The 21,718-nt window shown below is 37.8% G+C and overlaps 2 protein-coding genes across 5 annotated transcripts in view; both read right to left on the reverse strand.

The window, feature by feature from the left end:
• The window catches only part of LOC115241560 (nucleoplasmin-like protein ANO39), a 6,541-nt gene extending 2,827 nt beyond the window's left edge, over positions 1 to 3,714 (reverse strand). Inside the window, exons 1-2 of the mRNA XM_029817358.1 lie at positions 2,116 to 3,714; positions 473 to 790 (exon numbers count right to left, since the gene is read on the reverse strand). Of these exons, the coding sequence (XP_029673218.1) occupies positions 473 to 790; positions 2,116 to 2,440 (643 nt within the window). The 5' untranslated portion in view covers positions 2,441 to 3,714. The remainder of the gene's footprint in view (positions 1 to 472; positions 791 to 2,115) is intronic.
• The window catches only part of LOC115241552, a 32,653-nt gene extending 11,599 nt beyond the window's left edge, over positions 1 to 21,054 (reverse strand). For 2 of the 4 annotated variants that reach the window (XM_029817344.1, XM_029817342.1), the window contains exons 1-15: positions 20,710 to 21,054; positions 11,510 to 11,692; positions 11,137 to 11,277; positions 9,435 to 9,470; positions 7,930 to 8,112; positions 7,637 to 7,780; positions 7,379 to 7,561; positions 7,011 to 7,142; positions 6,620 to 6,934; positions 6,318 to 6,500; positions 6,101 to 6,232; positions 5,665 to 5,979; positions 5,220 to 5,549; positions 4,822 to 5,142; positions 4,277 to 4,459 (exon numbers count right to left, since the gene is read on the reverse strand). In XM_029817344.1, the coding sequence (XP_029673204.1) occupies positions 4,277 to 4,459; positions 4,822 to 5,142; positions 5,220 to 5,549; positions 5,665 to 5,979; positions 6,101 to 6,232; positions 6,318 to 6,500; positions 6,620 to 6,934; positions 7,011 to 7,142; positions 7,379 to 7,561; positions 7,637 to 7,780; positions 7,930 to 8,112; positions 9,435 to 9,470; positions 11,137 to 11,277; positions 11,510 to 11,692; positions 20,710 to 21,037 (3,109 nt within the window). In that variant the 5' untranslated portion in view covers positions 21,038 to 21,054. The remainder of the gene's footprint in view (positions 1 to 4,276; positions 4,460 to 4,821; positions 5,143 to 5,219; positions 5,550 to 5,664; positions 5,980 to 6,100; positions 6,233 to 6,317; positions 6,501 to 6,619; positions 6,935 to 7,010; positions 7,143 to 7,378; positions 7,562 to 7,636; positions 7,781 to 7,929; positions 8,113 to 9,434; positions 9,471 to 11,136; positions 11,278 to 11,509; positions 11,693 to 20,709) is intronic. The other 2 variants (XM_029817345.1, XM_029817343.1) reach the window with 1 other exon arrangement.
• Between the last annotated feature and the right edge of the window lie 664 nt (positions 21,055 to 21,718).

The following is a 21,718-nucleotide window of genomic DNA, read 5'->3' on the forward strand; positions in this document are numbered from 1 at the left end:
GGACCGCGCGAGACCCGCGAGGTACCTGCGTCCGGGATACGAAGACGAAGAGTCAGGTGTCTTATCTCCGCTACGAACCTCCACGCGCGGGTGGCTCGGTCTTATTGTTAGAAAATCTTCGAGTTCACTCGTTCCCTATTTTCTCTTTTCCCTCCCTCCCTTCCCATTGTCTATTACGTTTATCGTTCGCTATCTTTTCCGAAAAGGCGTTTCTCGTTAAATCGCTGCCCACCGCAGACGCACAGCGTGGCCGCTGTCGCTGATCGTTCTTGTTTTTTGACGCGATTTATTCGCACGATCGTTTTGTCAGAGATTGGATTTCGTTCCAAATAAATCGGTGCGATGATTTTTATATCGATGAAAGTTTATCTTCCTCGGCGAATATATGCTTACGCTACGTCGAACCGGATCGACGAAGCACGCGTATGTGGGCAGCCATTTAACTTTTCACACAGCTGTTTATCATATTTACCGCTTCCAAAAAATCCTCTCTTGGTCTTAGACTTGGATTCCTTCGCGTCGCTGTCGACATTCGCTGATATCGTCGCTGATTTTTTGCTCTCCTTGGCCGTGAGCTTGTTTATAGGCTTCAGAGCCGGCAGTTGTGGCTTATCCTTACTACCGGTACCTTGTAATTTGCCCTTGTCCTTGGCAATCGGACCGATTTTGGTGACCTTGGCGACCTTGGTGCCGTGGGCGAGCTTGGCGGGACAGCACTGGTAGGGCTCATAGGAGGGAATCTTGGGTTTCGCGCTTTTACCTCCCATCCCGATGTAGAAACAGCCGTCGCCTGCAGTAAGCAAATATACAACGAGTCAGATATAAAGAGTATAAGAGAAATTTGTAAGAATTGGCTAGCCTATAACTGATTGGTCTCGTCGCACGAGTCAATCTAAGTAAGTAAGTGGAATATGGATAAAATGATGATTTTGAATGAGGGAACGAATGGGCAGAATGACAAAAAGAAAATGAAGAAGAAAAAGAGAGAGATAAACGAGACATTGGAAACAAGAAAGAGAGAATCGAGGAAAAACGAAAATATATTGACTCGTGCGATCTCGACGTTGCTAGCGCATAGAGAACGTTCCACTGCAATCTTAATTGCTTAGCAAAAGCCAAACGTGCATGTTTTTAATAGACAATGTTTTAATAGAGAATCTCGCGGCGAGTCGACGACTCTTTCTAGATAGTAATTTTAAAACATGAACCAGCCTCCTTTTCATTCATATTCGTTTGATAGCATTTTTTATAGTGACATTTATATATCTTACGCGTAATATCTTACGTGAGATGCAAATAACTCTATCGTAACAAGAAGAAATTTGCCATGATACTATGCGAACCATGTCATATTAATCCGAAATGCTCATCCGTTCCCATCTTTTATTTATTCTTTTGAACGGAGACTAGTCTGATTCTTCTCGACTCGAAATATGCTGCAGACGACAGCTGTCAATTACAACAGGAACCATCGGCTCGCTTTGGAGATGGCCGTATTATAGCAGGTAAAAATGTGACCGAGAGCACGCCATAAATCTCGCAATGTATAAATTTTAGATAAAAAAACGAATTAAAATTTATTTTATGGAGAGAATGAATTAAAATATAATTATCAAATAAATATGACGATATATTATTTTATCAATATAAAATCTTTTTTTTATTACATTTTTATGCGAGAATTTATTGCGGATTAAGTATGATTTACGACGACTCGGGGGAGTAACTCCACTAATAAAATAAGGAATTGTTATAAGGCGGGCATGCATTACGCGAGAAAGATTTGGAAATCTTGAGGGAATTTTGACGGCTGAGTGGAAAAAGGAGAATCCAGGCATAGGATACACTTTGCAGGTGTGAGTAGAGAAAATATAATAACAACGTTCACATGCAGGTATGTCCTACACGGTTCAGCTCTACCGTGAATGGTGAGTGAATAGCCACGTTTCATCTAAATTATGTTGTTATGATCAATACCAATCGGTCTATTGGTCCATTAAATGTATCTCTACTATTTTTGAGATATTATCTTTCTTTTGCGCAACACAAAGCCCGTCACACTTCGATCTCACGTGAGCTCCTCTTCGGCCTCCTGGGTTGTCGTTGGACCTTTACCTTTGTCCAGGATACTCTTCAGGGCTTTGTTCAATTTTTTATTGTTATCTTCGTCGTTGTCATTATCATCATTGTCGTCGTCTTCATCATTATCCTCATCATCATCGTCGTCGTCATCATCATCATCCTCATCCTCCTCATCCTCATCATCATCATCATCATCATCATTATCATCGTCGTCTTCGTCGTCGTCGTCTTCGTCATCGTCGTCTTCGTTATCGTCGTCGTCGTCATCGTCGTCCTCGTCATCGTCGTCTTCGTCATCATCATCATCATCATCATCATCATCATCATCATCATCATCGATCACTATCATTACCTGCATATTAACGGGATCAAGGATAATATATAGCACGATTGAAATTCAAATTGTGTACCTAGGTTTTTTGTGATCGATACAGCCTCGGTCCAAAGGGATGACATGCATTTTAGAAACAAACATTATTGACGCATCACATTAAACATTCCCGCAATATTGTTACATAATTATTATATTATGTAAAAAGGAAAACTGATATTTCCCCCCAAAAGTCGTTTCCTATCTCGTAAATTTGCGGTAAGTGTTTGCTCATTATGGAAAATAAGATAAATAATAAATCAAATAGTGTTCGAAATATGAACACGTGTCGTAAAGCAATCGTTTGCAAAAAATTATAAGTGTAAATTGTATTATATGATTTAAATTGTATACATATGATTTAAAGACATGATATGATAATATGCAAAAAAATATTTGCATTGATATCAATTAAAATACAAAATTTATCATTAATAATATTATTTATATATTTTTTATATTCTTTGATATTACCTTTTGTTTTTAAATAAAATTTACTGATGTTGCTAATTTGTAAAACAACTTGCGATTTTAATGTTCTATCATGAATGAATTATAAAGATTTCGTTAAATGCAAAGAGAGAAAACAAAAAAAAAGAAATAAAAACAGCCGTTATTAATGCAAGAAAAGCTGCGAGAGATAAAGCTTCGATATTTCACTCACGAGATCATTATTCATAATCGAGCGGTGAGGCACCATGACAATTTTCTTTCGCGAAATTATAGCTCCGAGAAAATTTGCCCGACGCATTACCGCCAATACACGACACGTGCATTATTGCACCGATGCAGCTGCATACTAATGCGTAATGACAAGGTGAGAGAGAGAAAGAGGCACAAGTAAGTGAGAGAGTAAGCTTGCGATTGTGTTTTAAATGCATTGTGCCGTAATCAAAAAGTTATATGGCTAGCGTATGCATATTAAAAAAAAAAGAATCCATTTTATACGTTTCAACGAGCTTCTTTCATCTCGCGACTTTTTTTGATCGAACTTTTTTTGAGAACGCGAACCGAAAGCATGCATCGCGCCATTAAATCGATGATAATCATTACAGGAAAATCCCTAGACTCGACGTGTGCTTTGTTCTCTTTTTTTTTTCTTTTTCACGATTTCGATCATGGTGATCGTGATGGTGGTAGTGTGATCGGGGTGATCACCACGGCGCGAGTGTTGTACTCGTAGCCCGGTGGTATAGTCACGACCGAGATTAACGTCACAAAGAACAGTACACCAGTAATAATAATCATCATCCTAGAAATCTCCTTACTTTTCTGTTCGATTAGCCATTCCAGAACTCTGTCCTCGTTCTTAAGATTACCTACAAAAGGCACACACGCGTATCAGGATCAGCCGGATTTAATTATGCACCGAGATCGTGTCGGTGGAGGGTTTCGTTATCGCTTTATCGACGCGGAAGTTGCTGAAAGGAATGTGCTAAGTCGCTCTTCATTTTATCGTATCATGTTAATTATTGAAAATTAATATTTTACATTTACTGAATAATTCACAAGAAGTACAATGGTAATATTATGGCGCATTTTATGTACGTATCGTATGATAACGAATTATTATAATAAAAAGTAAAACATGTTTCCATTTAATATGTTTGATTTTTTATCGGAATTTAATTTTTATTAAACTCTCTTTGTTAATTAACGAAAATTTATTTCGAGAACGTATATAGAAGAGTGACTTAATAAAGGAAGAATGCGCATAGTAGAGCATAAAGTGCTCGAGCTTGTTTTCTTTCCATAGAAAACAAGGATCATATAGCAAGGACGAGGTAATAATAAAAAGCAAAAATGGAGTCTTTTGGTACTTACCGTCGTACATGATGGGAACTCCGGTCTCGTAGTAAACGAGAGCCGGAAAGGAGAAAACACCGATTTCAGCCGCCAGTTTAGCATCGTTTGATTTGACGAATTGAATACCGTGTTTGTCAGTATCATCGTCAATCGTTTCTAACTCCTCCAGGATTTCCGTGCAGGACTCACATTTGTCGTCGTCTGTTAAATAATTTATCATGCATATATAATGCAAATTGCGCAATACACATATACGCAAAAATATAAATCTTTGTATTATCTACTATTATTTCTATTACAATAATTATTTTATTTAGAGTTGGCATTATAAATTAAGAGTACATAATTTTTGAAAAGATTTAGTTAAATACTATGTTTTATATTTTACATAAAAAAGAACAAATGTTTTTACGATTTATTACAGAATGTCTCTCACTAAACATATTATATATTGAACTATGAATCCTTTGACCAATTTTGAATCTTAAGATTTTTCTTTAGTAAAAATACGCACTGAATACATATACAAATTTAATATCAAAAAGATAAAAATGGATACTCACAGAAGAAAACGGCGAGATGTTCAACATCGTTGATGAGAACTTGTAACGTTTTTCTATCGACGCTTTCGATAACATCCGGTGTTGTTGTGCGAAGATCGAGGACCCATTCTAAGATCTCTTCCTCGTGCATCATGTCACCCGAATAGATCTGTCGGAACTTGTGTCTGTAGAATGCCAATGCCGGTAATCCCGGAAGATCATATTCCTTCTCGATTCCCTCGTCGGAGATCTTTACGAAATCGATCTTTTTTTCTTCGCACTCATCATCGATATTCTCGAGCTCCTGGAGGATCTTCTGGCTTTTCTTATCGCCTTCTTTGTCTGCAAACAAGCGGTCAAATATATCGTGATCAATCAATTATATAACGATGTGCTCGATCGTATTGCGATTGACGTACAGAAAAAGACAACGACATAGTCGTTTTCGTCGAGGATGTTCTCCAGCATTCTAGCATTGACTTCTTCGATTTTCCCTGGTATCTCCAAAGTGTCCTCGTCCGTGATCCAAGACAGTACTTCATCTTCATCATTGAGATCGCCGGTATAGATCAGTGGGTCCCTGTTTCTGAAGAACGCGAGAGTTGGAAAATGTTTGATGCCATATTTCTTTGCTATGACAGTGTCTTCGGTAGTGACGAATATAATGCCCGTTTCGTCGAGTTCATCATCGATATTCTCCAATTCGTCGAGGATAGTGTCACATTTATCTCCTTCATCACAACTTCCACCTGTCATAATTTTTGATTACTCATATCAAACGAGAGCAGAAAGAAATTGCCGCTACTGATGATTTTAACTTGTCTCGCAGTCTATTAAAAAAATATTGATGAAAAAGATGCTTACTGAAATATACTACAACGTATTCGTGGTCCTCTATAAGATCCGTCAATATCTCATCCGTGACTTCCTCGATGGTAGCGCTGTTCTTCTGCTGTATCAGCCATTCGAGGACTTCGTCTTCGTTCAACAGATCACCCTCGTATATCGCTGGAATTTTATCCTCGAAGTATACCAAGGTCGGCAGATGATCGATACCGTATTCCTTCGCCTCGGCATCGTTGTCTATTCGAACAATGATGATGCCTTCTTTCTCCAACTCGTCGTCGATATTTTCCAACTCGTTTAGGATCCTTATGTCCTGCTTATCGTCCTTGTCGTCTATGGAAAAAAAAATTAATTTGCTGATTAATCTCATTCGCGGCATATAACAGCACTTACTTGACAAACAACAGTGGAAGAATATTAAAAAGAGAGATAGAAAGACGAATCGATCGCTTACAAAACAGAACTGCCGTGTACGGTGAGGTCTCCACGAGCTTCTCGATCATTTCATCCGTTACTTCCGGAATCTCGGCATGCTTTTTCTGATGCAACAGCCAGCCTAGTATTTGATCCTCGTTCATGAGATCGCCTGCAACGCAATTGGAGGACCTTCTTCAATATTTTTTAATTAATTTACGTTTGTCGATCTTATGTAAATGATAATCAAGACTAACCATCGTAAATATGCGGTATTTTTCGTTCAAAGAGCACTAAAGTGGGAAGCGTGTCTATGCCGTACTCCTTCGCCTCGTCCAAATCACTGATCTTCACAAAAGCTATGTTATGTTGATCGCAATCATCGTCAATGTTCTCCAGTTCGCTCAGCACCTTCTGACTCTTTTTTTGATCTTTGTCATCTGCAGAGCGATGATAGAATCAACGATTGTAAGCAATATAATTAGATGAACAGTTTTGAACAAGGAAAAACTCAGAAGAAAGGAGAGATGGTAGGAAAAACGCGAAATATATTACTGACAAAAGAGGACGGCTACGAGCGGCATCTTCTCGATAACCATGTCGAGCATTTCATCCGTGACGTCTTCGATTTGGTCAGCCTTTTGCTGTTGCTCCAACCATTTGAGCACCTTCTCCTCGTCCTCCAGATTGCCTTGATACAGCATCGGAATGCCTTTCTCGAAGTAAAGCATCGCAGGTATTTTCTCGATGCCATATTCCTTGGCCTCTTCCGAACTGTCGATTTTCACGAATGTTACGCCGAGCTGATCGCACTCGTCATCAATGTTCTCCAACTCGTTGAGAACTCTCTGTGACTTCCGATCGTTGTTATCATCTGCGATCATTACGAATACGTCCTAATATCATTTGTATAGATCGATTATAGTGCGAATCTTTCGCGAGCAACTTACAGAAAAGCACGGCCAAGGTCTTCCCGTCTTTGATGAGACGATCCAGCATCTCATCAGTGACGTCCTCGATCTCATCCTTTTCGAGTTGCGACAGCAACCACTCCAGGATTTCATCCTCATTTTCTATATCTCCTGCAATCATAGAGTTACTTTATCTCGAATCGAATTCTCTATCTACGAATCGATTTTTCGTGAATTTTTCATCTTTATTACAATGTATATCTGGGATTATATTTTCGGTATCGTTTACATAAAGAGAGAGAGCGAGAAAGAGAGAGAGAGAGAGAGAGAGAGAGAGAGAGAGAAAGAAAGAGAGAGAGAGAGAGAGAGAAAAATGCTATCTCTCTGTATTCGATTCACCTACCCACCGTCGTAAACATTTGGTATCTGCTTCTCGAAGTAGACAATCGCTGGTAAATTGTCGATTCCGAATTCTTCCGCCGCCTTCTCGTCGTCGATCTTCACAAACTGAATCCCATGCTTGTCGCAGTCGTCGTCGATTTTTTCCAATTCGTTCAGAACCTGCATAGAGTCCTCATCGCCGTGATCGTCTGCAAGCACGAGGTCGCGTTACGAGGCGAGGACAAGACAAATGAGGCCAAAATAATAACGAAATAGATGCGAACAGAACAGAACAACTAGATTGTCTATATTTCCGATTAGTGTATTCAACGTCTTAGCGGTAACATCCTCGATAACGTCCTCTTCGTCTCCCGTACTTTTATTCGCCACCAGCCACTCTAGCACGTCTTCTTCTTTACTCAGTTCATCTAAAAGCGCGTGCTATCAATTAATTTTGTTTCTAAATTGTTTTATATGATTAAAATGGGATAATTGTGTGTTAAATCGATTTAATAAATTTAAATCGTACGAGCATTTTGCGTAATGTTTCACGTTACTTACGTTCTTTCCTACTTACGTTCGTAAATGATTGGGATTTGATGCCTATAGTAAACAAGGGCTGGAAGAGAACCGAGGTTATACTCGTCCGCGAGCTCCTCGTCCGCGATTTTTACGAAGCCGATGCCTAACTGATCGGCCTCGTCATCGATGTTCTCCAGTTCTTGCAGAGCCTTAAGGCACTTTTTGCAGTCTGGCTTGTCTGTCCCATTTGAAATAAAAAGATGCATTATTGTGTGCCTATGTCGTCGAACGGTTGACGATGCCATCCTCAAATGCTAATTATTTCGTTCGCAAGTCCATACCATTAAAATTAAAAATTCGATTTCTTATGATGCTTGAACTTTATCTCATCATTTTATGTAGCCGTTGGTGTTGTTGTACGCTCAACGGTGTGCCGGCATATATATAAATATATTTGGTAAATATATTTTATTTTAGACACAAAATATATTTATAAAAATCATAAAATTTTGCAATATTGTCGAGATAGTTTTGATCCGATTTACTATGTTTTTTTGAGGAAGGAAGTAATGAATAATTCTTTTTTAGATTGTCTAACAAAAATGTTGAAACGAGATTAGATTAGTATACACAAATACTCTCAAAAAAGTCTCACTCTTATAAAACACATTGTTCTATTCTAAATAGGGATGTGGAATAATGCACTTAATATTTTACACATCTGCCTGCGCACACTCAGAATGCAAAAGTAATTGAATATTTACAAATATTTAAATTAGAGAGCGCCTCGTGCCAAGAATTTACAATTCAAAGTGCTTATAAATAATAGAAAAGGAAAAATTTGGCAAGCTTGATGTTAGCTGATTCTTCTTATCAATTACATACATACATCACATATATTATTTCATATCAAATGCTAATTTACTAAAAACAATTTTTAAGATATTTCATCAGAGTATCCATCGTATATGTATGATATATTCGAAACGAGTGAAATGTGTGAATGTAAAAGCTCTTGCCGCTCTATTGACATCCGTTTTTTCTCCGCGTACCGCATCCCTCCGTCGTTGTACACGTACATTGGAGCGAAGAGCTGCAGGGACGATGCGATAGATACAACTCTGATAATTGATGAACACGCAAATCGATAGTTAAGAATGTGTTTGAAGGAAATACATTTGCCGGAGGTAAACGCGTATCACAGCATATCATTTCGGATGATGCACTCGCGAAAAATCATTTTTTCGCAGAAGAAAAAGAGGAGAATAATTTCATTGTATAGTATACGAAATAAAATCATATAATTTATCGTTTTTCATAATTTAATAAGTTTGCGATAAAAGATCAGGCACAGAAAAAGAAGAATGATTTCAAACATTATGATGGTAGTTGATGGTAATAACTCTATAAACGGCAAAGTGATTTTTCATTAGTGCTTCAGCCGATATTGGGTGCATGTTGCAGTGTATGTGTGCGTATGTATGTACGTGTAAAGAAGCGTAGGGTACAGAGATACTGTGCCACAAGTAGAACATCGTTCTCTTATAAATATGTACTTACTAGACCCAGCGCCCGCACACCGCTCCGTGTCCGGACCTATCCGTATCAACACACACAAGAATTTTCACATATATGTATTATTTACAAGTATATCGTATGTGATCGAATCGCAAAGTGGACGGAATGATCCAGCATGACAGATTTGATTGTCTTCATTGTTATGATGATGATTCATATCTTTCCAGTTCCCCATTTTGCGATAGGATGTTTCAAACTTGAACACGAACATCGACACGGACAATGACGGAAGACAAAGACAATAGAGATAGATGGATGGAGACTTAACAGAGGTAAACAAACCGACGTAAACATTGCGCTTTATACAGAGAATGATTACAAGTATTTTTTTTTTATTGTCTGATTCGTTGATAAAAATCTCTCTCTTTGAGAATCCTTCTCTGCATATATATATATATTGGATGATTGCATAAGTTCGTGCCCGATTTTCATAGATGGCATTAAGTTACTGCATGGCGGAGTATTGTACACGATGATACGTACTGTCTAATTACGATTAAAAAAGCTTTGTGATAAAAAAAAGATTTGTGATATATAAGCTGTCTTATTATAAAATTGCTATTATTAATTCGTTGCTTTATAACATAATTGATCGTGCACATGGTAGAGGTACGCGATAGCTTGAAATTGTAGTAAACTTGCAGAAGAGTTAATGGTCATTTTTATATTTTATGTACAACAACTCTTCTCGTCGCACACGTGATATACACAGATGATGATTAGTAAGACGGTCGGACGATAACAAGTTAAATGAACGATAGATATTACACGATAATATGTGGGTACGACACTGACACGGTCAGGGTACATTACATAGCATTGCTGTGTATCCCTTGATTTTTGGCGCCGATTGGCACGATTACTAGCCTAGATTAATCTCGTAAATGGATTTCCAACCAGGGGAAATCTTACGAGAGATATATATGAACTACGTCGTGCTACTTTGAAAAATTCAGAGGCGCCAGTTGAAACCAATCATGCTCTGCGTCTCCGCTACTACTTAAAAAAAAATTCTTTATTCGTGCAATTAAATTAGAGCTGTCTAACTGTTAGCGCGAGCGTCTCTTTCTGCACTTCTCTTTTGCTGTTCGATCGCTTGTTCGCTCGTTTGACAATTCTTTTAAATTGCACTAAAGGTTGGCTTAATATATTGTAGAACTTCTTCGTTTTGTATCAAGATCATATCTGGTTGTTTGTGAGTTCACAGTTTACAAATTATAGAGTATTAAATCATTAAGGTGTTCATGTGTATTATTGAAACTGTGTGGAATATATTATGATCACATGGAACGTTACTGTCAGACTTTCTCTTTAATTATATTTCATGATTGATGATCATATAAGTATTTGAAATTTGTAATAAAAAAATCATATAAATATATCGTATGAATATTTAAATATTTTATCAATTAAAATTATCTCTGTTCAATTTTTTATTTTAAAATATTCGTCTAATTTTTAAAAGTATTTTGCGTGTATCTTATATCTTTTTAATGTAAAATTATTTTGCAAGACATTTTATAGTGCGACAGCATGCTCGATATTCCATTGGAAATAAATTGGTGAACAATGGAAAATAACGCACTCTGGATGGTTGCGTGCGATCTTCGCGTGGTATTGGATCGATCGGAACATAAATTCAATGTATTTAACGATATAGATAATAATAAAGAAAGCGACTTACAGAAAAGAACCGCCACAAAGTCTGTTTCTTCGACGATTTTCGTCAGAATCTTGGCATTAACTTCTTCGATGCGATCCGGCAGATCCATCGCTTCCAAACTCGTGAGAAAATCCAATACATTTTCTTCGTCCATCAGGTCCCCTAAAAAACAAGCGTCACGTATATGTTGTTAGATGTGCGACTGATAATTTTTAGTGTTGTTTTTATTATAATTTTTAACATCATAACAATAATAATGAATATAATCATAATTATAAATAATAAATTTAGAGCGAATTATTAATTACAATATTTATTGTGAATTTTCCAGCAGATATTTATTTATCGCGATAGGTAACTTTGCGAAAAAAAATTAAAGAAAGCTGAGGCTTACCTTCATATATAATTGGTTCTTTCTCGCGGAAATACGTAAGAGCTGGAAAGTTTTTGATACCATATTGCTTCGCCAGTCGTTTATCGTTGATCTTGACAAAGTCAACTCCAAAGTGATCCGTATCGTCGTCGATTTTCTCCAATTCGGCCAGGACCTTGTCGCATGTGACGCAACTTCGTGCATCTGTAGAAAAATTTTTAATTAAGCCGAACACAATATCAAGTAACGAAAAATAAGATATTTGTTGGAAAATATACGGATCGCAAATTAAATGGCTCACGAATTAAATCCTTGGTTCAATAAATAAAAACAATTTCGTTCTTTATTTCATTTCAAGCACGCTGCGCGCTTTCTCTCAGGTGGCTGAAGAGAGACTCGATCTCTTTCTCTCTCTCCTTTGTGTACATTTTTGCCTTTTCTGCCTTGGCAATTGTATGCATTCTTGGCGGGTTGCGCTTCATTCGAGCGTACAGAGATCGCGCCGATACTTCTGCGGTGACGGTTGCGGGTGTTGGGTTACAATGATCAGCTATAGATATCGAGGTATTGTCCCCGATTGATTTTCCTCTCGCATTTATATCGACCGCTATAACGGTTCGCCACGACGGGGACCTTGATTCGCGGTCATGTCGATGATAACGAGACGGGGACGACGATGTTACGTTCTTCGTCACGCGTACACGTTTCGCGCGCCCCACCATTTTTGGTGACGACTTCCTCAGAATAGAGCTAGAAGAAACAGGAGAGGTGGTTCCGATTCTCTTCCTCTCTATTTCTGTTGTCTTTTCGTTCGCTCTCGATTTTGCCGTCTGTCTTTCTCTCTCTTTCTTTCGGCTTGTCTGCATATGTACCCGCTGATGTAGGAGCAGCCACTCTTTTCGTTACGCTTCTCTTTGCTCTTGCGCGATTATATATCTGCCTACTTTTCTTTCTCTTTTTACCTCCATTTATCTACCTGTCTTTTTCTGTCTCTCTACCTCTTCCTCCACCGCCATTACTGGGAATAACGTAATAGCATTCGGTTAAAGGACACCCCCGCAAAATGGTTGGCAGAATGGTCTGACTAAGAGGCGCAAAGTGAGAAAGAGAGATAGATATGAAAGAGATAGAGCGCGAAGGAATTTTCGAAAAGTCGTGCCAGATAAATTGGACCGTGTCCACCGGTTGCTGCCGTAATAGTCGAAAGTTAAGAGAAATTGGACGATAACCCATTAGCGGATACGAATGAAAAAGATTCAGCCAAACAAATGCTTACGAAGAAGGAACAGCTGAGATTGACAACTTACTGACATTATCGGCATAATTACTGAAATCTCTTAAAATAATGCGATTCTAATTGTGTATATTCCGGATTTTCGCGTTTGAAATATGTGGATAAATAATTTGGAAATTCAGAATGAGTAGTGTAATTAGTAATTTATTCGTTTGTCAATTAAAGAACTTTGCGTGACTCTCGCTAAGTGACTAAATTATTATAGTATGATCGAAATATTTGATTATTGTTTCAATGTGCTGAGGATTTTTAGAAACTGAAAAATAATAAAAGTTTAGAAATGCAATACTCTTATTCGCTTATTTGGAAAGAACCACAGGCAAAGATCGTGAATGAATATAAATACAATGTCGTAAACAAATCTATTTTTACTTTGTGTTTTGATTCCGAAAGAATTATCGGGAAAGGGACCGCAATTTACGACACGTTTACATATCTCAATAGAATCATCCACATATCTCACTGATATCAGTGTGTAAAGAAAGATTAAATATATAAAATTATTATTAAAAAAAAATTAACGGACTGCGTGATAGTTATCGTGCAATAAATGAGAGATTGCATTAATTATTTGACAAAGTAACAACAGATGACATTTCACATTTGCGACATTGCTCCCGATTAAAGGCGACAGGTGCGCTCGTAGAAGTATTTCGTTCGTCGTCACATCGACAGCTGCCACGAGGTACATAACTAAATTATGTTCACCTCTGGCGAAGAATGCATATTCGATCGAGATGCAACTGTCGGTTGGCCTCAACTTTCGGATTAGTCTCAATCGGTCAGCCGGAGATATTGAATGTATTTATATGCGCGATTCTCACTTCGATGCAATGCCCAAGTGCACGGAAATTCCGTCTTTATAAATATATTGCACTTTTTTTCGGCATTTCGAAATGGCAAAGGAATGAATGTGCTTTTATAGCTCGAAGGCAAAAACAATCGCGATAAATAATTAGATAATGAAAGATTGATTTTATATAAAAAAATTACAATGTGTGATTATGGAAAAATTATTACGTTTTATTTAAAATAAATCCCTCCAGTGTCGAACGCTCAAACAATGATTGAAACATAATTTGCAAAGATCCAATTTCGGTATAGATCGCAACGAGCTTGTCACAATCTTTTGTGAGTCTGTAAGTTTTCGAAAAATCTCTCTTTCAATTCGAAAACAAGTATGCACGTTTGCTGTATTTTCCCGATTTGGCTCTTTGCGATTACCCCCTTTTCGCGAAATAAATCATTTCAGTGATTGGTTGACCTTTCCACTCGCTAGAGACATGTGTGTGTATATAAAAATTTTTTTTCTTGAGATAGAACTTTACTTTTAATAAAATTTTGTTAAAGTTTTAATAAAAAGCATAAAAGTTTTCGTTTTTTCGAGACAAACTCTTATCACTAAGCTACCTCTGATCGTTTTTATATGTCTTAATGACGCTGCATTCGAAAATAAAATATTTTTTATCGCGTGAAATTATCATAATTTTTTAAAAATTGATTTTACATTATTTAATCGTCGAACTGTATATATACTACCATATTATACGAAGGAGAGAGAGAGATAGACGACGAGATCGAACGACGGCCAGTGCCTAGTTTACGAGCCACTAAAAATACAAGAACGAACGGCCTCGCCCATATCGTTGTCGTCGTCGTCTTCTCATCTTCGTCGCCGTTGTCCGCGGATATCTTCTCGCCAAGGACGCGCTTGCTTAAATGCGCGTTTGATCTCGTCGTCGTTGCTTTTCATTAAACGCGCGCAAAGAAAATTTAATTAGTAAACGAGATTCTCTCTTCTCAAAGGATGAAAAGACGAGAGGAAAAAGATACAAGTCTCAGTCCCAAGAATTCGTTGAAATAACGAAATTGAATCTCGACGTTGAACGCAAAGTGGAGTAACAATTTAAATAAATCGTCAGGCATAATATACAAATAAATTGGCGAGGGAGGAACAAACATAGGAATAAATTGCACTATTCATCGTTGCGGTCCGTGTATTATGTGTTCCAAGGCACGGAATATTAGGTGTGATGTATATGTACATTTACGGATGGAAAAACTATTTCGAAGAAATCGCGCGATAATCAATAGAAAAAAATTAGAATAAAAATAATAAAATAAAATAAAAGTATATTAAAAAATATATATCAAAAAATAAAAAAGTAAAATATGATTATTTACGTTGTTGCAATTACGATATATCGTTTAATAGTTATATGAATAATACGCTGTCTTTTTATTTCTCTCGCTCGAGATATGTCTGTCATATAATCTGTAATTATCAACTCGTTGATTGATCATAATCTTTCAATTTTTTTATATCTCTAAGCTAAGTCAATATTCCCATAATGTCATGTTCACTATAGCGATAATTTTGCTGGGATATAACCTTCTCTCAGAAATAGAAGACAAAATATTTGCGGGAGAGCGCGCTTCACAAACGAATAAGACTAATCGTCACACGTGCGTAGAATGTTTCCGCTCTATTCGTGAGTCGCTCTATTTGTATGTATGCGCGCGAATTTATCTGTACAGGAGCCACCCATGCAATGGCCCAGATTGCTATTATATCGGTAACGTTTCGAATGTCGCAGTCGCGAATGTGTGGCTTGGTTTAAAAGAAAATCACGCGAGTTACGATGACAGGGGTTTGCAGAACAAGATCTCGTATTTTTAAGCTTTTGATTCTTCACTGCAGCTATATTGAATCGTGACGTGTTAAAGCTAAAAATAATAAAACTTTTTTCCTTGAATTATATATAGAAATAAATTACTTTTTTTTTCGCATGCCATATTATTTGTATTCGGTGGTATAAATTGGTCGAAATATACTGAAAACTTCTTTCCTAATTGTTTTAATTAAAGCATATGAAAGCTGATTAAAGCTATCTATTAATACTCTTTTCCCTTCTATAAATCGAGAAAGATGAATTTTCAATATATTTCACGAATCTATTGTATCAAATACAAGTCACGACACATGCAAAATAATTAATTTATTTCAATCTATAATACAGGAAGAAAGTTCATATAATTTTTCATTGCAACGACATAATTCAATACAGCATAAATATTGAAACTTCTAAATATTAAGATTCATGTTTTAATATATTTCGATAATGAAGGTAAAATTATGCGATACTTTATTGAACGGCGAGAGTACACAAATTCATGCACATCTATATCTTTTTAATCCATTGACTCGACTCTGGGAAACAGGGCCACGTGTACACGCGGAGTAAGTATTTCACCGTGACGCAGAGGCGGAAGAAGCATCCCCGCACGGTGGATATGAGTAATTTTAGATTTCTGGCCGAAAGGATGTCTAGGGCTCTCGAAATGCCGATATTGCTCGATCGATGCTATTATTATACGAATTATTCCCGAATTTCGCTTTCGCGGCAGGATTTCGTTAAATTTCAGAATATATCGCGTATCAAAACTAATTTAACTATATTTAAGCGACTGTTGCATAAATTGTCAACTGCATAATCTATTATGTGCCAAGAAAGAAGAACTTTACAGTTTCTCTCTCAAATATCAGATATAACTCCAGTATTCTCACAATTACATTGTTTTCGCGGATTATATAAACGCAATTAAATTCAAAATTACCTAACTTTCGATAAATGTTACATCATTATTCTAATTTAATTATATTTTTTTACTTTAGTTAATATTAATTAAAATTTGCGAATTTTATCATTAATACTTGGTTTCTTAATATTGGGAACAATGTCAAATTCTCTGACAGATGTACTAATTAAAGGCCTACCTCAAGATTAGAGCAATATTAGAGCAGCGATATAGTGGGGAGGCGGGGGGAGGGGGGAGGGCAATGCACAGGCATGATAAAAAGAAGACAGACATATACGAGTCCCTAAACCTAGTAACCTAGAAGAAAAGAATTCGACACGAGAGCGTTCTGTGACATGAGCCGCGAGGACGTTGCAGCTGGAAATAGGTTCGACGCGTGAGCTCGTCGTCTGACAAGTCCTCCAACGCTTCGCCAGTCGATTCTATCGTATCTCTCTCGATAATCGTTCTCTCCTTTTTTGTTCCCCTTCTCGTTCTATCTCGCGCGAAAAAATTCTTTTGCTTCGGAATCTAAGATCTCGTCTAAGGAGAGTATCAAATGCGCTCTTATTTTCTTTCAAATAAATTTAACGCTTCTAAAATTTTTGCTTCGATTCTTTTGTCTAGTGAAAAAAATAATTCAGAAATAGCTTGCGAAACGAATAAGCCTGAGAGATTGAATTCAGCCTGATGTAAATATATAGTAGCAGGCTAAAGAGAGAGATAGAGAAAAAAAAAAAATCAATTTCACCCACATATGGGTAGGACGCCGTACAGACGAGAGAAACCGAGGTAATCTGGAAATAGGTTCTGCTCGCGAGCTCGTCGTCCGGGTCCTCCGCGGATCCTACGGTGTCCTCCGCTTACGACTCCGATACATGGCATTTTCGTGTCTCTCGCACGAGCCCTTGGAGAACCAGAAACGGCGAGAACAGGTCCGTGTTACGCGACGACGAGCCCAACGCGATCTACGCGGTGGGCAGGGTGGTCGCGGCTGGGACGGCATTATGTTTTCAGCGGAGACGATATAAGTCGAGAGGGGTAAGCGCGAAAATAACTTCTAACGTGTGCTAAAAGCGGCCTCCACCGGAGCGCCAGCCTTGCTACAGCGCGTTCAAGAAGCGAGCAAAAATCTTTCGACGATCATCCTCCGTTTCGGCCGGCCGATCTTGAATTTTTGGAATGCGTTTCGGGCTTAAATTCCGATCGCAGCGACTGCGAGATCGCGAGAGTCTCGGAATCTCACATTCGTTTCTTTTGCAACAAATGGCTTGATATCGCGTACGTTTTATTGAAATTTAAATTTAAATTTAAATAACTTTCTCTCACGTAATTCTGCGCGCGCGCGCACATACCCATATACATATTCATACAAGCACCGCCACGTGTCGCATTACACGCGCGGTTCAAAGCTAAATCGGCGAACATTTCGGGACAATGTATTTTGAGTCGATGCGGTAAAGGTGAGCTAGTCGTGCTTACCGCCGATGGCACGTTTGTGTTTGTTCGCGGCCGAAAATCCGGGGTCGATTATATCACGCGGTATTACGAAAAGATGATTCAAGAGAAAATTACGGTGACTATGCGAGCCCGAGCGCTCTCAGGCGACCGATACATACGAACAGGTTGTCAGAAATTTTATTTCGAAATTCGTTTATTTTAATATCTATTCCTTATAAGATATACACATCATACAGACATTATAATATCCTTTATTCTTCCTGATTTCCGATCAAAGCCACGATTCTTGTCTAAAATTCGAATATAATATGCAAACACATATCGTTTAATCCTAAATCAATTAATCATCAATTTGCAAAAATGACGTATTAATATATTACGATTAATTGCGCAGAGATTGAGACATTATTAAAATAGTATCGCGAGTTAAATTTCGAGTAAATTCGATGGAATCGCGGTTGACGTTTTAACGCGTTACCATCATGGCTCGTGGGCTTCTGCATCTTCCTATGCGTCACGCTAATGAGTCAGTTATCGCTATATGTACTTCCTGGATTGCTCTCTAACAAGTAACTGCACGGACCAATTTTATCTTTGACGTTGACGAAACGCAGATATACAATGATTTAAATCAAAAAGACGCAATTCGCGTCTTTAGATATTCTAATGTGTGTGTGACATGTCGGACAAATATAAATTTATAAAATTTTTTATAAATTCTAAAGTTATTCTCGTAAAAAGATGCGGAGAGAGATGTGCAACGTAAAGAGACATTTTTACAGACATTCATCTCGACTGTAGAAAAAGGAAAAGGGGATTGTATTACATCAATTATCTTTGGGGAGCTCTGAAAGGCGTACACAAGCATGCATTTTGGCATTTTGCCATATGAGATATGACCTTCGGTATATTCAGCATATAGCAATTCAATATCGGTATCCTAATACACATTTATTTAAAACGGGATTTTGTCCGATTTATTCCGATAGCCTCTATCACCTAGACTCTAGACGATTAGCGAGAGTTAGCTTAAATCAAATTAATCGTTTGCATGCGGTAATTAAATTGCCAGATTAGCAAACTCGGGAAACTACCTCGAGACAGGCTGTCCTACTGAGCGGTCGTAGCACTTGGCAGAAGGAGGGAATTTAGTACCTGTTAATTTTCACGTGAGGGCAATCTGCGGGAGTAGAATTATCGTTTATATGCGTGTGTGAAGCGTGTATCGATAAAACGTATCGTTACTGCAAAACCGTAATTTCACACAAGAATTATGTTCGTACGATAGTTATTCTTCCGAGAGTAGGAAATTATAAAAGTCGGAAATTTTGTATTCAAATTATAAAACATGGGCAAGAAATTTTATTTTTTTGAAAACAACTTATATGTATACGTTGTGGTGAGCTTCTCGAGCGAAATATTTTGGCCCGAAAATGTAATTACATTACTGTGTGTTTTTTATTGGCGTACCATTGATGTATCTCGTATATAAGATTACTCTTTTCTTCGCTGCGTATATAGAACAGTCTCAATGACGAACAGCGTTCCGTAACTCTGACTGTAGCTTTCATCAACACCCACTCGCGTTATATAATGTACTAACGAGAGCCCGGAAAATGTTAATGCGTTTTCACGATTAGCAGAAGAAAATGTCATAAAAGACGAAAAAAGATTACATGCGGATCTCGTCGATTAAGCAAAAAATGCCATCGCAAGACAGAATTGTAAAATATGAATTTTCAAAAAGGTCAAATTAATCTGTTATATTTAATTGGCTATGTTAATCTTTTAAAGATTTTTTTTTAAAACCCTTTATAAAATCTGCATTTTAATATCATGATTTGTCAAACTCAAATATTGTTTAATATTTCGCCACTTTGCTGCTATCTCTCTCTCTCCCTCTATTTCTTTTTTTTTCTATTTTCATTTATCACAACATGGGGGTTACTTTGTTTTATAAATATTATTATTATTATATACAACATGGGGGTTACTTTGTTTTATAAGTATTATTATGTTTCTTTATATGTGGTGTGAATTATTTTAATTTACTTAATATTTATTATTTAGAATTTTAATATATATTAAATTACAATATACAAATATTAATTGCTACCAGATATAGCATCTGTTATTGTATCATTTACTTGTCATAGGAATCTTTGTTATTCTTATATAGTAGTTTCAGTGAAAAAACGTATGCGCAACATACTAGTTTGTTCGAGTAAAAAAATAAATAGAAAATAGGAACATCTTTTATCTTCCCCTTTATGTTAACGAAATATGATATGTATGCGCGGATAAAAGAACAAGAATGACCACCACACGAGTCGCGGCGCGCAGCATCCCGCTTGAGTGCCAAATCACAAGAATCGAAACGTGAGTTCGATGTCGATACGAATATAGACGCGAATCACAGCTACGTGGATGCTCGCACCGTCGTGCGATCTTATGAGAAACGACGTTTCGTATCGATGCGAATTTCGAGATGCATCATCAATTTTGAGAGGAAGAATGTCATTTCATTGAAAATTTTTTTAACGCTTTCAGCAATTGCGATACGATCGCAAATATATAATTTTGTATCGCGTAAAAGTTGGGGGCTGTTTTCTTATTACGAAAAATACCGTTGGATGGAAATTTAAAAATATTAGATATATAGAATATAGTAATATATATTTAATTATTTAGAAAATTATATAAATTTGTGTGTGTGCATGTGTATTTTGTTCGCGCGTTCATGGTTAATTCGAAGGGTCGCATCGTACCTGTCGTCACCGCTCGTTCACCGCGAAGCGATTGCGATACCACACGCCACGGTTTGTGCGCGATGTACGCGGATACCGTGAAGGATCTTGGTTACATGAGAACGGAGAGCAGCACTTACACCAATACACGGCAACAAAATCCTTCTCGTTAAGGAGCCGTTCGAGTTGCTTGGCAGTGACTTCCTCGATCACCGGCTCGGCCTCCCGCTGCTTGCCGGTCGTGCCGCGGGGCGAGGCCGACTCCTCGGCTTTCGTCCTTGCGGCGGCGTCAACATGACCTAGGAGGATCGAGATCAACGCCAGCACGACAATCAGGACCATCGTCCTCGGGTAATCCGTCGTCGTCGGCATCGCAGGGCCGCGGGTGGTAATACTCCGCCTTCTTCTACGCCAGCACCACCACCATCGGCCGAACCGTACCGCCGAACCGTCGTTCGCCGTCGACATCGCCGCACTGACTGCCGCGCATCGGCTATTTTTGATTTTTCGGACAGCATCGGCCACGCAGGCAAAACGGCCAACGGCAAAGACGACGATGACGAAGACGAAGACGAAGACGACGACGAAGACGACGACGACGACGACGATGGCGCGACGATCACGATGACGTCGCCGGGCCGCGTCGCGTTTCCGCTTCGTTACATTGTCCATCACCCATTTCAGGATAGAGTCTTAAAGCTCCCGGCCTTTTTTTTCATAGGAAGATATACGCGATCAAGCGTATATATTGACGCTACCGCGTCGCTTGATCCGTCAATTGACAATTGAGTGTAAAAATCTTGAATCATAAACCGACATACTAGGAGCGTTTTTATATACAGGGCGTCTCAGATCTGCATGTCTAAACTGAAGGGGTGAATTTAGCAAAACAAGAAACTTTTCTATTTGGCACTTTGGTCAAATTTCAAAAATAGCACTTCTCCAAATCAAAATTTAATATTGCTATTTTTTTATCAAATTCAGGTATTAAAGGCATAAAAATCATAACTCAAACGATAAGAATTACATTTTATAATCAAGATAAAGCATTTTATAGTCAAGGTAAAACTCTCATATCTTTAATAAATGTAATATAATATAAAAAAATATAACATAAAATAATATATAATAAAATAATATAAATGTAAT

The sequence above is a fragment of the Formica exsecta genome, unplaced genomic scaffold (genome assembly GCF_003651465.1).
Source record: "Formica exsecta isolate Colony F162 unplaced genomic scaffold, ASM365146v1 scaffold500, whole genome shotgun sequence".
NCBI lineage: Eukaryota > Metazoa > Arthropoda > Insecta > Hymenoptera > Formicidae > Formica > Formica exsecta.